Source organism: Aythya fuligula, chromosome 5, assembly GCF_009819795.1.
Source record: "Aythya fuligula isolate bAytFul2 chromosome 5, bAytFul2.pri, whole genome shotgun sequence".
NCBI lineage: Eukaryota > Metazoa > Chordata > Aves > Anseriformes > Anatidae > Aythya > Aythya fuligula.
This window is the reverse complement of record NC_045563.1, coordinates 25,359,573-25,376,156: the sequence shown is the minus strand read 5'-3', so window position 1 is coordinate 25,376,156 and position 16,584 is coordinate 25,359,573. Positions and strand designations below refer to the sequence as shown.

The 16,584-nt window shown below is 43.0% G+C and overlaps 2 protein-coding genes across 2 annotated transcripts; one reads left to right on the top strand and one right to left on the bottom strand.

The window, feature by feature from the left end:
* Window positions 1–92: 92 nt before the first annotated feature.
* On the bottom strand, window positions 93–8,125 carry COQ6 (coenzyme Q6, monooxygenase). Its single transcript, XM_032188201.1, has 12 exons — window positions 7,931–8,125; window positions 6,520–6,654; window positions 5,704–5,762; window positions 5,189–5,312; window positions 4,610–4,740; window positions 4,146–4,253; window positions 3,982–4,044; window positions 3,675–3,782; window positions 3,048–3,250; window positions 1,942–2,057; window positions 1,393–1,559; window positions 93–256 (listed from the first exon to the last, which is right to left on the bottom strand). The coding sequence occupies exons 1-12, from the start codon at window positions 8,121–8,123 to the stop codon at window positions 227–229; spliced, it is 1,437 nt and encodes a 478-aa protein (XP_032044092.1). The 5' UTR covers window positions 8,124–8,125; the 3' UTR covers window positions 93–226.
* Window positions 8,126–8,502: 377 nt separating this feature from the next.
* On the top strand, window positions 8,503–15,248 carry FAM161B (FAM161 centrosomal protein B). Its single transcript, XM_032187969.1, has 8 exons — window positions 8,503–8,546; window positions 9,076–9,638; window positions 10,465–10,802; window positions 11,196–11,323; window positions 11,616–11,783; window positions 12,277–12,376; window positions 13,806–13,936; window positions 14,184–15,248. The coding sequence occupies exons 1-8, from the start codon at window positions 8,503–8,505 to the stop codon at window positions 14,272–14,274; spliced, it is 1,563 nt and encodes a 520-aa protein (XP_032043860.1). The 3' UTR covers window positions 14,275–15,248.
* Window positions 15,249–16,584: the final 1,336 nt, after the last annotated feature.

Sequence of the window (16,584 nt, the reverse complement as noted above, 5' to 3'; positions counted from 1 at the left end):
GTTCGGTGGCTTAAGACACCACGTACTATAGGAAGAGACCCTAAATCTTCTTGAGGAGAGCAGATGAGACAAGTGCTGCATAAACCAGTGGATGGTGTAAAACACAGCTCAATCCCTCATTTTTATTGATAAATTAAAATAACACGATTCAAAGATTCACAACAGTCACGGTCTTTGTAAGGGTAATTCACTCACTGTCAACCTGCTGTTCCAAACTGAAAACAGATCACTTGCTGGCAAAAGCCATGATTTGCTCCTAAAATGGGGGAGAAAAAAGAAAAGTAATTTGTAAACTGGTACAGATGTGTACATTCTAGAAAGCAGCTATAGTCTCCTTCCCATCTCCACAGGGACAACAGTTCCTTGTCAGCCTTTTTTTGTCAAGTGCAGAGCACCTACCCATATATGCAACAAAATTAAAGAAATTGCAGCATCCTGTTCCTTCTCAAATAGCACAAAGCAGAGATGCAACCGATAGATTCTGAGCTTAGAAAAAGAGGCCTTCATCTGTTTTTCTGCTTTAAACAAACTGTAAAAATGCTGAGCCCTGAAGCAGCAGGGTGTCATTCTTTTTAGTACAACTAATAGAGACACCTTGCCAGTGGCAACTATTCCATCTCAGGAAGTAACTGCTCTTCATTTCAGCCTAGTGTCTCACTGTGACATGACATAGGAAACTTGGCCACCTGTACTTAATAGGAAAGAAGCTGACTTGATTTGTGCCGTAACAGTCAAATCCAGAAATAAAGAATCTAACTTGAGAGTGTTTGGGAGCTCTGAGAATTCGTGAATGAACATCACGACAGTCCAACAACTAACTTAAGACTGAGCAAAATTCAAGGAGGTGGGCTGCAAATAGAGGTTCTGCGTTTAAGACTGAACCTGCTTGCCAACACCTTCCTCAGGTAACCTCCATTAAAGACTTGCACTTCAGCCAGGAGAGGACAAGTTAACAAGGCAGACCAGCACGGAAACAGATACCTGTCTGAGCTGCACACTGTATCTGTCAAGTCACCCGATGTCTTGCTCTTTAGTAAAGATTTGTTTTTTTGTAGGGCTGTTTTTTCATGGTGCCTTTCTGGAATGCAGTTCAAAGTTCCATGTTTGCATTCCGTAGCAAAATAAAGCCAGAGACTCCTCGTGACTTTTAACCCATAATTACCGAGGTACAGCAGACACCCCTATCCTGCATCTTCCCCTGCGCTGCAGGAGAAACTTAAAACCACTGAGCCACAAATTATTTAGGAAATCCTCAGGCTCATTACAACATAAAACCTCAGTTTGAAGAAGTTGTTTTCCAACCAAAAAGTGTTTTTCTTTACTTCAACAGCTTGTGTACACTTGAGCAATTCTGGAATCTTTGTACAGCCCTCACTAAAGTAAGAATCTTACTTTGATAGGAGGCAGGGCATTTGTTGCTTGCAATCCCCATGTCCTCAGCAACACCAAGGGAGCCAGGCTCGTGGAGTAAAGCCTCTTCAATATATCAATAGCAGCTATCAAGGAGACATTGTGCCTCTGCCGTTCTGTCTCAAACTTTAAGAGATGCTTTAAGGATCCTGGAAGAGATAATTGAATATTCATATTAAAACCGACTTGCCAGAAAAAGTTGTGCATCTTGTCTATATATCAGTCTCCACAGACAACTGAAAACCACAGAAACACCAGAGAAATGGTCTATCTTAATAAAGACCTCATTCCATCAGCCAGTGGTCTTCATCTCACCACCTCTTTAACTACCATCCTTCTGTGTGTTTAAAGCATCTTTGAGGTTTTTAAGGATGGAAAATGCATCCAACAGTTTTGCTTCAAAAATGCTTGTGCCTTTTAAACACAAAATAGCAGCATACTTAGCCTGCAAACAGAGACAATGTTTGTCCTGATATTACCAACAAAGGCTTGTAAGAGTAAACATCTCACTGACACCTCATGGATCCTTACCCAGATCTTGCCCGTTGAAGGCTGCTGCACTGAGGTGATGAGTTAAGCACGCAATATCACCAAAGCCCAGGTTTACGCCTTGTCCTGCAAGTGGGTGGACTCTGTGTGCTGCATCCCTAGAGCAAGAAAAGACAGAAATTTAGACCCTTTCTTGAAGAAAGCCAAAAGGCTGTCAAACTCTTTGCAATGCAATTGATCCTAGAGCAGCATATACAACTTTATCCAGTACCTCTCCTTGTATGCTATGCTGAACTGCCTGACTACCTCTCCAGTTCAAAGGTGCAAGAAAAAGGGGTGAACTATTGTCTCACAATAGTTCGATCAGGTGTGAGGTGATGTGTCACATTTCACAACACAAAGTAGACAGCCATCGTGAACACAAGATAGTGGTTTATCTATGAAAGTAAGTCTACTTATAATAAAATCAAAATTGGGTTATCTGTAAAGAACAAAATCAAACACGTTTCCTAAAGAAATTAAATAAAATTTGATTATGAAATGTAAGACACACTTAAAACATTAATGAGATACAAAGTACAGTGTGCTCGTAAGCACAGAGTGACTCAGAAGTTAGAAAGAAGGAAAGTATCTAAAAGGCAATGTGGCATCCAAGAATTACTATAAACTAGCAAGGTACTGCAGCTGTGGGAGAGAAGAGTACATTCAGCCTTAGAATGTAAACACTGTGGTATTTTCCTCTTTCTATAAATCACCGTACAAAAGCCTATGACATTCTATCCAGAATTATCTGTAAGTCTGGTCATTTGTGTTCAAGAAAAGTGAGCTAAAACTCAAACTGGTACACAGAATGACTGCTACAACGTTGGGGAAGTACAGCTTCATCATGAGATACTGCATCATTTTGCTGAACTACGCAAACCAGGAAAGAAAAATAATTATCACCCAATTTACATAGGAAGCGCACAAAAAGCTCCTCACACCGAAGGGTTTTGTTGACACAAGAGCAAATGATATAAACGGGGTGTGGATAAAGTCAAACTGCAAGTATAACTGTATTTCTAAGCACCCTCAGTTGTTAACTGGGAGTCACTATGCTCACATCATTTCTAACCACATGCCACCCACTCATCCAGCGGGGACCTTACCCAATGAGAGCCACGCGGTGCTGGACATACTCTGTTGCATGCCCCATTCCAAGGGGGAACATGGCTCGGCTCTCTGGGTCTACTTTAGCGACGCTTGGGGGCAGCTGACGGACTGCAGTCCCCGAGGGTTTCAGGAACGAAATAGCAGACCGAAACATGGCCCCAGCAGTGTCGATGAAATCAGTGTGGTTTACGTTGCTCCACTGAAACATGCAAGCAAATGAAGAGAGATCTTTAGATGTTAACCCAAATGAGACATAAAAAAGAACCCAGTAGAAAAAAAATGAACTAGCTCCAAATATTGAATTTTAACCCCCTGGACAAAAATATGCAGCATAAGAAACAACCTTCATCACTTCAGGACATGTAAGCTTCCAACTAGGATAAGTCTACTCTTCCCATCTTTCAGAAATTCAGTTCAACTTCCAGTGCCTTTCAGAACTAACATAGAAGAATGGCCAAAGGGTCATCCTTCCTTTGCTAACTGTTCTTTTAATATCATCCTCACCAGAGGAAGAAACTTGAGAATCCACCTTTCCTATTGCTATCCTTTAAGCTGTAGGATTTCATTGTACTTTTCATGATTACAACAGTCACCCCCATACCTGCTGCAAGGCTGATACTCACAAAGGCAGAGTTGATGCTATCCACAAAACTTTCCTCATCCATAGTGAGAAGTTCTGATGCATGTTCATGAGATGTAGACCAAACCAGAGAGCTGGCAGTGTCAGACAGCTGGTTTAAGAGAATTTCAAGGGTAAGTATCAACAGGAAAAATAAACAAATAAAAAAAGCAACCACTGCAAGGATAACTTTAATAAATTAAAAGTAAAAGGCAGAAGAATAGAGTGAAGGTAGCAAGGCAAGGCAGAAGAAAAGTTACTATAAGAATAGACTAAAAGGTAAAAAAGGTAGAGACCACGAGGCATCTTACCGGAAGAAGCGCAATCGGCCCTGTGGGAAGGAACCTCTGCCACGCTACGTTATTTTCTGTGGCCTACAGCAGAAAGGAGCAAGTGGACAGTTAAAAACTAGTGCCCTGGCATCATCTGCTTAAGCCGTTCTACTGCTTATGGAAGAGAGTCTGCAGAATTTCACCTCAGACAAATGAAGAGTTGCCACCACCGCTGACTGGTCATACCGATGCTCGATGTTCTGAATTTCAGCCTCCTTCCGGACTACAGAGTTATGGCCATCTGCACCAATCTGCGAAAGACAGATGCAAAACAACCTCCTGAGCATCTCCTAAGAAAGCCAATATTCCAAGACTATAATTCTCTTTTGCTTATATTTTTTGTTTCTATATAAGAATATATATCCATATTCACCCAAAACAGAAGAAGTAATCCCCTTCTGCTCTTGCCCAGTTCATAACCTTCTTGCATCAGGTACAGAAAAGGCTACGCACTGTGTCCCTTAGCAGCTCTGACAGAGTTAGCCACTCACCTCACTCAAGCCCTCCACGTGGGTGGAGCGGCACACACGGAATCAGAACCAAATCCAGTGGAAAGGACTTGGGCAAGAGATGATGCCTGATCAACAGAAATAAAAAGTTTAGTTACCAGCAATTTGGTCTGAAGTCTGCGTCCATCAGCTAACTCAATTTGGACCCAAGGGCTTGTGTCACAGCTGTGAGAGGGAAGGGGCCAGGTATACCCGACTGCTCTGCTCCCGTAGAAAACCTCCACCCGGTCTGGTGGGAACACAAAGTACCAGGGTCACAGCATGATACAGACATGAAAAAATGAAACATCGCTACAGTAGCAAAGGGCCACACGTGTCTTAATGGCACCCTAAGAATTGATCCTACAATTTTCTAGGCACTCAGAAAGAACAGATCTGGCCAACTGTTTGTCACTGCTAAGTCTGCTCTGGACAGAAAGCTACAGACCTTTTCATTAAGTCTCATTTTGAAGAGACTATGTTCTGGAGAAGTACATATGCAATTGTCTTCACGCTTTGTAGCCTATGGAAGACAGATTTTTTCCTTCCCTCCACCCCATGACAAGAAGCTGCCCATGTTCCAGAGTTATTTGTTAGACAAATTCTCTTTCTCCTCTCATAAATTAGCATACACAACAGAAGACAAGTAACTGAAAGCTCTCTGCAGGCAATAAAATATTAAAGAAGTCGTCCACTACCTGCTACTGCATCTAACTGTTTTGTGAGAGCAGACATAATGACGTCATTCTCCACTATGTAACCCATGTCATCTAAGTCATCTTTCTCAAAAACAATGATGGCCTCTGAACAAGCATCCCATACCTGCAAAGAAAAAATACATGATATGAAGCTATGTGATAAATAAGTGCAGTTCCTTTTATGGAGCACGAATATGTCTATCTTAACAGCCAAAGGGTACGTCAATTTAGAAATACATGACTAGAGGAAATGTCCAGGACTACTGTTACATAATTAACATATAATGCTACCCTACCACCTTTACCTTTATTTCTGGCTTTCCTGACTAGTACCCATGTCTCCATATCTACAGCTTCCATTAGGAATCAAGTTTTCATCCTGTGACATCAAGACTCTGATAGGTATCTCCTCACAGAAAAGCACGGCCCGCCCTTTGCCAAATAAACAAACTTTGGATGTTTGAGAATTCAAAGCAGACAAACACACAGGACATTCCCATCCCTGAGTATGGCACCTGCATTCTCCGGAACGGTTTGAATCTCAGGCTGCAGACATGATCCCAGGCACCAAAACCTGAAAGAGAAAGACACAAATGCATGGGGACACAGGGTTACAAGTGACACCGAGACCCAAACAAAGCTGAAGCTCACTCCATGCTCTCCTCCTCTCTCCCTATGAGCTACTAACCCCTTTCCAGCTTGCCCAGACTTTCACCATCCCTAAACAGGGGCAGTTCTGCCTCAGTACTTTTACAGCACAAGCATCACATTACTTATTTTGCTATTAACACAAGCCACTAGAAAAGACATGAGTTTTCTTTGAGTGCTGTGACTTATATGGTCAACTGTCACTGGGTAACAAAACAGAAACAGACATTCATAACCACTGTTTATAATACTTCTTTCTCCATAAGGAATCAAGGCTCTAATCTGCCTTTGAAACGAACATTGATCAGGAGAAGTGTTGTGATCAGGAGTTACCAGACTACAGAGCACTAAATATACGGGAAACGTGCTTATTTTGTGAACAGAGCATTCCAGATGCTGTAGAGAGCACCTTACAACCTTTTGCTAGCCTAACAACACAAACATTTGCATTATATATATTTATATAAGCAATCAGACCAAGATACCAGAACATGAATCCCCGTTATGATAAAAACTCTGATTTAACCATGGCAATTCAGTACTTAGAATACTAAGAGACAAAGCCAAGCAACCCCATCCTGTTTAGGATGAAGGCAATGCATCCTCAGAGTGGTTTTGTTTAAACAAAATAAAAACAGTTCAAACATGCTGCTAGAAACACGAAGAATAGAAATTACACTTACTGCTTAGGAGGGTCGCTGACCCTGGGGAGATGGAACTGACCCTGTTACTGAACTTCTCTGGCAACTGACCATATTCTTTCCTAGGACTGGCCTCCAGCAAAGCGATTTTCTTGTCATGGAAGTGTATATCATGCCCTAAAGGAAGCAAATATATGCTTTGTTAGAATGCTCCTGCCAAAAGACCTTTTTCTCATTTCTACATCAATAATGCCTATGAATTTTTTGTAAGAAGACAGAATTCAAACTAAACCCCATGAAGAAACACATTTACAGGGCAGGTTTTGAATACACAGGTGTATGTTAGTATTTTGAAGCTTTATAGCTACAACCCTGTAACTCTGACTGACAACCCTTCTGCAGTTAAAGCAAGGATTTAACCTTTACTTTTTGTACAAATTTTTCATTTTTGCACAAATTTGTGCAATTTTGTTATGAAAGTCCATTACTAATGAATTAATTCTACAAGTACAGAACATGTTTTCAGAGCTTAAGTATAAATTCACTAACTAGAACAGAAACTAGAACAAAAATTTAAACTCCCATGGTATTTAGCAAGTGCATTGGTGTTGGTTATGTTCGTATATTTTTACAGTGGAATAGCACAGGCAGTTTAGAATTCCCACATACTTAAAGAAAACTGGAAAAAAAAAAATGAAGAAATTACTCAAGTACTGAGTAAATCACCCCAAACTGACAGCGCTCCTTGCATCTGACTGCTCTGGTGGCACAACCTACAGAGACCAGGAACAATGTCCTTACATCATGACAGGTTTACTGCCACAGCAGCCCCAACAACAGCCACATCCTGAACATGTTTTCTAGATTCCCTGTAACAAGCTCATGGCTGGAAGGGCCCCAGCTCTGCTCCTCAGCCTTAAGGACTGCCCGAGGGGCTCCTGGTGCTAACTGTCTCAAGTGTCATGGTTGTGGCGTTTAACAACACATACAGAACAATGGTAAATTTGTGAAGTGAATCTTTAATACTTGCAAAGAACCACATTTCTTAGCATCTTTGCTCTTGTGTTGTTTAAAATCTCTTCTGTTCAGGCTTCTGTCCATATCATGCCCTCCTGAATCAATGCTGCAAATACAGGAGCTGCCACTACTCCCAGGATCTCCAGTTATCCAAACTAACTGCAGATGTATTGTAACTTAGCATTCTAATCTTTAAAATACAGACTCAGAGAATAAAACTTCGGGTCCGAGCAGCATGTAGGCATTAAGCTTAAAAAATAACTTCCCAGATAAACAAAGCTGCGGCTGAAATTATTCATCAGCGATCCGAGGGCGAATATTTGACACAAATACAAGTATTCTAGACGACGTAAAGCACGAGTTCCGTAAAAAAATAAATGAACCGGAGCTACGCCGAGGCCCGCCACAGCCGCCCACAGGAAGGTCACGGCCTTACCCAGCGCGGCGGCCATGGCGCTGCCCACCATGCCCCCGCCCGACACCACCACGTCGTAGAGCGGCGCGGCGGGGCCGTGAGGAGGAGGAGGAGGAGGGTGAGGAGGAGGAGGAGGAGGAGCGGTGAAGGAGCGGAGCGGGGCCCGCCGCCGGCCGAGCGGAGCCAGCAGGGCCCTGCCGCAGGCCGCCGCCATGGCTGTGGAAATGGCGGCCGCGGCCCCGCCCGCTACGGCCATGGCGGCCATGGCAACCATGGCAACGGCGCCGCTCCCCGAGGGAACACCTCTCCCTCAGCACCAATGAGCGCGCGGTGCGGGCGGCCCGTCTTGAAGCCTGATTGGCTGTTGAGGCAGCGAGGCGGGGTTAGGGCGCCGCAACGCCTCACTGATTGGCGGGAGCCGCGCCGGGAGCTGAAGCAGCGGCGGCGGCCCGCAGGTGAGGGCAGGGCAGGGCAGGGCAGGGCAGGGCAGGGCAGGGCAGGGCAGGGCCGGGCTGAGGGGCGCGCTGCGGGGCCGCAGCCCGCTGAGGGCGGTTCTGTGTTGCAGGTGGCGGCGGGACCCGAGGCGCCGAGCGATGGCGGGGCCGCAGGGCGCGGGCCGGGCGGCGGCGGCGGGCAGGTAGGGCCCCCTCGGGAGGCTCCGCCTGGCGGGCAGCAGCCTGCGCACAGCCGGCCCCTGTCCCCATCTCCCCCTTCTCCTGCGCTTGGTGTTCACCGCCCCACCGCACCCCTCGCTTGCCCTGTGTCTGATCCCTCCCTCAGCGTCTCACCCGGTCCCCTGGCAGCCCCAAACAGCCCAGGAGGGCTGGTGAGGTGCGCCTGGGTGCTCAATTTATTGCCTCTCGTGATTCTGTGATGTTGAACGGCCGCTTCCCGAGTATCCTTGAAGCTATAATGTCCTGTTCAACCCGCAGCCTCACCAGCCATAGAGTACCAGCACAAAGAGTCGCGTTAGAGATCCAGGCAGTCCAGTTGCCATTCCCTGTGTAGAAAACAGAGTACGAGCAAAGCTGTGCTCATGAACTTAAGTAGCAAAGGAAAATACGAAGCCTGAGAATGATAAGGCCTAGGTCTGTCTTCCTCCCATCTTTTAATTCTAATTTGTAATAATTTCCCCTGTTTTCCCCTTCATAATGTCTTTGTCTTAGTCATGCATCTGGTAACAAAAGACAGTCCAGGTCTTTGATTGACCTCACCTCGGACAGTGCCTGGGATCAGCAAAAACCTCCCTTGTTTCCTAAATCCTGCCTGAGGCCAAAAAGCGCTTCATCTCCCTGGATTCCCTCCATCACCATCCCTCAGCCCTTCAAAATGACGCTGCGGGAAGCTCGCAAAAAGTCCCAGCTGATGAAGTCGTACCTGTTTCTTGAACTAGACAAACCAAGAGACAAAAGGCAAAGCCAGGATGAAGCTGAATGTCAGAAACAATTCCGGGCACAGCCTGTACCTGCCCACGTGTTTCTACCCCTTTATCAGGAAATAATGGAACAGAATGAGATTCGCAGGCAAATAGCAACGCAGAAAAGAAAGGAGCTGCTGCTTTCCACTCAGCGGCCCTTCAGTTTCCTGGAGAAGGAGGAGAAAAAGAAAGAAGCTATCAGACAGAAGTTCCTGGCTGCAGCAACCTCAAGTGAGAGCTCCAAACCGAAGCAAGCCAGTCGAAAAGTTCCTAAATCCACTTATGACCCAGTTCTTGGAGATAAACTCAAAGGTAAAGTGCCAGGGCTCCTCCTGGAAAAACAGCTCCTTGACTGTCCCTTACTGTCTGGGAGTGTAAAGCCAATATCGTTACTTCCTCTGGTATTGTCTGGTCTCCTGTGTAGCACCACTCATTACATTTCATCTAGAGACCCTTAAAATAGAATGCCCTAAATTTAGCAGTCTTGTGGTAGTGTCAGCTGTGGCAGTTCTGCACTACTCCCAAACACACGTGGGTACACTGAGCTCTTCAGACAGGTTTCTGTGCTGTTTTTGCTGCATATTGTGGTAGTTTGAGAATCCTTCCCTGAACTGAATTCCATGCTTTTAGTTAGACTAAAGGCACTTGCATGATGTGTGTGTGTGTGTTCAAGCATGAAAACAGATGTAGTGCCAGAAGTATCCAAGGTCCATGCAGTATCTTGGAACTGGTAATTTTACTCCTACCCAAGGATCACATATCAGTTTAAGGACATGGAGTCCCATATGAAAAAAAAAACACATCTCCAAGACAAGGGCACAATTACCTGCTACTCCTCAGAAAAGGAATAGGAGGAGAAGGCAGTTCAGTAACTTACTCTGTGAGAAGGGAAAGAGATAGCTAGAGATTAATGCCTAAGAATGAGACACGACCATGGTTCTTCATGCTCCTTCAAATTTCTTTCCTGGGAGGCAGAGGAAAGAGGAGATAGAAAGTGTGGAAAGAGGACACCAGATGCCTGTTCTCTCTTCTGTGAGTGGCTGCCATCATAAAGAAAAGTTTAGAGTTGTCCAGTGACAATTTGGCAGTCTTTTATGTCACTCGTATTCTTCTCATTGTTTTGTTCTTGATTCATTAGAAGCTGAACTCTACAGAGAAATCCGCATTCAGATGAGAGCCAAGGATTTGCTTGAGAGCTCTGTAGCTCCTATAGATACCAGCAACTGTCGGAGGAAGCCTCAGTCCCGAACTGCCACTAAAACTAAGCAGGAAAAACTTGGCTTCTTGCAGGACAAAAGCTTCAGCTTCACACCAAGGATTAATCCAACAATACCAGATTTTGAAGAACTTTACTGGGCATTTCAGAGGGAAGCAGTAAGAAGGCAAGAAGTCAAAGAGGCAACTCGTAATAAGCCGTTCAAGCTACGAACCTCCAATCTCCGTAGCAGGCAGAGGCAGGCTAATGAAAGGATAAAGGTGAGATGACCAGATATTCCTGTGGTACTTTTCTCTGTGATCAAGTTGGAGAGTTCTTAAATGTATAGCATTTATTTATGCATATTTCACATGCTTTAGTGAGACCTCTGCCCTTGCCTTAGGAGTACTGCAGAATTCTAGGACAAATCAGAGAACAAAGTTCTACACAAAGAGATGAGTTCTGGCAGCTAAGCTCAGCCACCCTTCCATACTCCTAACCAAGTCTCCTTCCCTCTCACCCCTCAGCCTCTCCCCATGTAAATCCCTACTGGTGGAAGAGAGAAGAATGAGTGCACTGCCCACATACCTCCGACTGTTCTCTCTAGTAGACAAAGAACAGAGGACATTCTGTGCTGTGAACAAACACACTGAATAAAGTTCCATTTCTTTCAGGATTCTCATCAACTTTCCAAAGTTTCAATGCAAAAAAGTCGTTCTTTGACTGCACTTTCCTCTCTCTCTTCCAACACCCTTCCAGTGCATATTACAGATGCAACAAGAAAAAGGGAATCTGCTATTAGGTAAGTAGAAAAGTTTGTCTGCAAGACCACACACCAACTAATGGCTGAAATGGGGAAAAAAAAAGTTAATGCTTTCCCTCATCACATCAACAATACTTTTCCTAAACGTTTCTCTGTAGCCAGTCTTCTTTCCTTGCTAGTTCTTATCCTGCCTCCCAGTTGATTTGAGAGCTACATACATCTATGTCTGGAATTTTGCTTTTCTCCTTAGAGGATTACAAAACTGGAACTGCCAGCTAGCATGCAGTCTGGCACTGTTAAGCGAGCTCATTGCTTACTTTCTTCTATACAGATGCTCCCAAGAAAGCAAAACGGAAGGAGACAAAGAAGGAATTTATTGGCTGGAAGAACAGAAAAAGAAATGTCAGGCTATCCGTAAGTCAGTGAACAGCCGAGCAAAAGCCCTGGATCCGCATAGAAGTCTGGATGAAACACTCAAGGAGAAGTTGAAACAGAACTGGTCAGTATCCTCTTCTGCACAGAGATAACTGTTTGCTTTGGTAACTGGGAATTATCAGATGATTTTTTAAGAGGAGTTGGGTCTAAGAGCCTTCATTCCTAACCTGACTTTTTTGGCTGCCACACCTATTCCACATTCATTTGGGTTTCTTCACAGTCCCACGCTACTCTTTGCAAACAGAATAGTTTCCTTTAGATTAACATCGGTAGAGACGATTTTGTACAAACAAGCCAACTGAAATGTCTCCTTTGGTAAAGCACATAAAACATGTAAGGCAAGATTTTGTCAAAACTTGAACACTGGTTCTCTTCTTACACTCCAGTAGTAAAGCTTGCTGAGGGTGCACAGCTTGCTAGCAACAGCAGTGTTTTGCCCAGTATTTCGAGTAAGGACAATTCCGAGAACTATTTAAAGGACAAAATGGTTATTAAGAGTTCCTGAGCAGCTACAGTCAGAGGGAACCTGTATTAGACAGGGAAATTTTCCATTTCAGGCAAAATATGAGAGAGAGAACAAAGGAATACAGAAAGGAGCTGGAAGAAATGCAGCTGCGAGTCAAGAACAGACCATACCTCTTTGAACAGGTCACCAAGGTAACTGGTCAAAGTTCCAGAGTGTTTCTGGGTGACAGGATTCATTGTCTTTCATTTAAGACAGGCATTAAGAAGTTTAGTCTCAAATTATTCATTAATGAGAGGGTGCAAATGCTCATATAGTCTCTGGACTGTGTTTAAAATAATACATGGGACAGCCACCCAAGTGTTACTTAAACTCCATCCCATGACTTGAAAAACACTTATATTTACTTACTGGTTGTAGAGCTTTCCAATCCTTAATGTCTATTGCAATCCACATATATGGTCTGATCAAAATTAAGGCCTTATCACACCAGAAACTATATGAAAGCCTATTCTGCACCTGAATACTATAGCCTACAGTCTAGAAGTTTTAAACTTTTTTTCTTAAAACCCTCTCCAGTTGAGCACTTTTACCGTGTAACTCCCATGCTACTGGAAAAACATGAATGATTGTTAAGTCACTTTTATCACCTGCAAGCTCAGCTGCCTGTGGTTGCATTCAGCACATCTCACCGTCACACAGTACCTACCACCTGCAAATCTATAGTGCACTTAAGCATAGATACAAATTTTACTTTATATAAAGTATATTTCCCTCGGTTTTCTCTCTCAGTTCTGTCTCCTTGCAGAGTTGATAGATACCTGGTTAGAGACATACTGACAATATATAGCTATGTGCTGATTTCAGATATCTCAATAGCAATATCCTCTTTGCTTAAACTTTCTGTTCAGGTGAGTAGTTAACGGAAGCAGAGAACACATTTGTCTGATAAATGTTAGTAACATGTCTGTTCGTCACGTTGGTAAAGATTAACCAGTACTGATAGCATGAATTTAGCTGGAGACAAGATTTCTGTCCTCCATCCAGAATGCCTTAATCTTCAGAAATCAGCCACTCCCTCTGGAAAACCTCATTTGAAACTACATTAATTCGCAAGGTTTATGCGGAGGCAGTGAGGATATAGGATAAAGGATGCTTGGTTTTCAGCTTCTTGAATATGAGCTGATATGAAGCTACTTCACAAGCTCTGTTTGTTGAACTCCACTGTGGTTAGTGCTTACAAATTACAAACGAACGGGCTTCCAGAATTTTTCACAACCCTTTTTTGCACATATTCTCAATCTGAGTGTCAGAGTCATGATTCAGACACAAGTGTGCTACTGCATTAAGACTGGAATACTGTAGAAGCAGGAGAACAGAAGAACAAAGTGAAAAAGAACAGAAGCAGGAAAAGGTGAGCTCCAGCTTTGAAAGATGTGGGGGACATTCTCCTAGTATTCAGTTTTGATATTGTACCCTACGAAGAACAAAAATTCTGGACAGGGGCTTTGCTGTTCTCTTGTTCTCATTAGGAGTATCAGCCATAAACTTTAAAAGAACTTGACTTGGCTTACAGGAAAGCCCCAGTTCTATATTCTTACTGTTTAAGTTTCAATTTCATAGCATGATGCCCGTCAAGGAGCAGAGCGTCGCTACAGACACACCCTCCAGCATGTTGGGCTAAGTGAAGAATTTGTAAGGAAAAAAGGAGAAGATGCTACTGACTTGCTGGAAGAAGAATCTGACATTCACAGGTAATAATAACAATGCAATTGAACTCTTTTGCCTTTGATCAGAAATCTTTTCCTTTTTCACAGAAGCATTCCTACATGTAGTGGAGTAAAAATTACATTAATGTTACTCCTATTTAATTAAGCATCATGGTTTCTCTGTCTTGACTTCCATGACTGCTAGGTGGGCCCTTTATTTCTTATGCATGGGGCAAGCAGCAAGTAAGCCCTGCAAACCATTTCCAATATTAGACAACCACTATTTCTGCAGAGTGCCTCAGCCTCAGAGTGAAAAGAACGACTGCACTGTACAGGAAGGAGAACCTCATGAAGAACAGAGAGGAGAGAAAAAGGCAACGTAAGATCTAACAGAAGAATCCATGGATCATCTCTTGATTCTTTGAATTCAAGATTCTCTGGGTTAATCCTCAGGATCTTTCTGGTTTTGGCTGACAATAATTGCTCTGGGGTAAGTGAGATGGGAGAACTTCATAAAGGAAAAAAAGACTGACTGTCATTTAGAGCACATTTTGTCCAACCCAGCAAACCTTGCAGCCTCCCTTAGTCTTCACAAGTGTTCCTCATGTGAGCCATTTCCCCTTCTTTAAAAGGACTGCATGAAACAAACCAAGTTAAAAAGGTTGAAGCACTATCTCTGGATAAAAGTAGACATGAAACATTGAAGTGGTGCATTCTCTAATGTCAGCTGCTTGTGTTCATGCCACAGAAGTGCAAAGAAAGGGAAGCATCCTTCTCAATGTGCTAAGCCTTGGTTTACACATAACTGGGGCAGAATGAATTTAAACAAGGTATTTCTACAAAAATAGCAGGAGTTGACCTACCTTGGGAGAAGACTTGTGGGGAATTTCTTCTCGAGCCTGTTAACTCTTCATTCACTCCTGACCATATCTGCTTCTTCCTCCCATTAGGAAAAAGCAATAGTCTTTCTATATTAAAATATCTCACGTAAGCCACAATTTGAAGCTTTGCTTTAACTTCTTACCAATTTAGGTAATTAATTTGGCCTGAAAAAAAACAACAACCAAAAGTATGGAGAAGGTTATAATTAAACCATGCATCACTTGGGATTGCTATTGTCCTAATTCTACTATTACTGTGACATCAAAGATGGACTTCGGTGTAAGCGAGATAATGTATTGCTTGTCAATGTGCCACTCAAATGCCTGGGTATAATATCTTAAATGGTATGGTTCACATATTAATCATCTTCCTGTACCTGATAATAATGAGTGTCAAAAATACAAACCGCTCCCACCCATTTTCTGAGAATCATGGTGTCAAAGCACTTTGAGATTAAAAGTTTTTTAAATGGTTATCAGTTTTTCTGCATTGTCCAATTTCTTTACCAATCTTTTCCTCACTTAAATGGAAGTTGTGTCTTCTTGTGTTTTTCATCTTCAGTAGCTCTATTTCTCCTTACATCATAACAACACCACTTCATCATCACATCAGAAACACGGTAGCAGTAACAGCTAGCATATTAAAGATATGAAACTGAGATCATGGCATTTCAAATCACAACACAGCAGTAGATCTGGGAATTTTGGGTCCCTGGTTTTCAGGCTGCTATGTTAGACTTCCACAGAGATCAGTTCATGCTGGTACATAGCTGACTGTATTATGTTGCAGCAATCCTTACTGACCCAAACAAGCTCTGACAAATCTAACCGTAGGCTTGTGTTTTTCCTTTTTTTCCTCTCTTTTTCTAGTTGAGCTTTCTACGCAACACATCTGCAGAGTGCTGTATCCCAGATTCAAATACTGTCCTTCACTAGAGAAATTACCAAGTGTTTGAGAGCCACTTCCTTTCCTGTAGAGACTTAACAACCTGGGAAGGTTCAAGGAAGGATGTTACCAGTACTCCAGTTTCTACATAGGTTTAGTTATGTAGGGCACCCAAAGGCTGTTCTTTCCCCTGCATCCCATGGAAAAAAGCAGAGATATAATCATATTGTCACTGTGCCCTGTCAAGTTGAAAGAAGAAGGAAGGAAAGATTTCTCCCATGCTACTAGTCTCCGGTCTACAGTCCACTTGGGTTTCTGTGAAAAAATGTGGTGCAGTGGGAGGAAATTAGCATACATTTTGATCTGTGTTTACTAGTACCTGCATCACAGGAAAGTACTAATTCAGGAAAAAAAAAAAAGCAAGTTTAACATTAAAAAATCCCAGGAAGAGACTAAATTGTACTTGGTTGAGTAGTAATTAGTATCTTCCAAGTACTGGAGTCTGTATAATCCCAGCCTCCTACCACCAGAAACCTTCTAATGACAAACCTAGGCAGCCTCGTGCTGTTTTCACACCTCCTGAATTTAGCTTCCTGGTGACTGAAATGTGGTCACATTCTGCATTTTTTTAGATCATTTTGGCATTACAGTTGAATTTTGGTCCGGGACAATATGAGAATTAATAGGCCTGCTCAGAATGTGCTTAGCATTCAAAACTTACATATCCTTCCAGAGGTCTTGCACATAGAATTCTTTTTTTGTTGTTTTGTTTTGTTTGCACTTTATGGCTTCCATATTCAGTTACTTTACCACTTTTTGAAAGTTTTCTTCCTTTTGAAACCACGAAGTCAACGCATCCAAGTGATGCTTGATTCTATATATAAAGATTATCCTATCCTCTGTATACTGCATTAACGTGTACAGTT

Excerpts from the sequence above, each read along its gene's own strand:
- COQ6 (XM_032188201.1), bottom strand. The coding sequence starts at position 8,123 with ATGGCGGCGGCCTGCGGCAGGGCCCTGCTGGCTCCGCTCGGCCGGCGG. Across the intron at positions 4,254-4,609 it reads GACTTCAGACCAAATTGCTG|ATTGGTGCAGATGGCCATAA; the intron begins GTAACTAAACTT and ends TGTCTTTCGCAG. Across the intron at positions 4,045-4,145 it reads CAACTCTTCATTTGTCTGAG|GCCACAGAAAATAACGTAGC; the intron begins GTGAAATTCTGC and ends TTTCTGCTGTAG.
- FAM161B (XM_032187969.1), top strand. The coding sequence starts at position 8,503 with ATGGCGGGGCCGCAGGGCGCGGGCCGGGCGGCGGCGGCGGGCAG. Across the intron at positions 10,803-11,195 it reads AGGCTAATGAAAGGATAAAG|GATTCTCATCAACTTTCCAA; the intron begins GTGAGATGACCA and ends CATTTCTTTCAG. Across the intron at positions 11,324-11,615 it reads AAAAGGGAATCTGCTATTAG|ATGCTCCCAAGAAAGCAAAA; the intron begins GTAAGTAGAAAA and ends TCTTCTATACAG.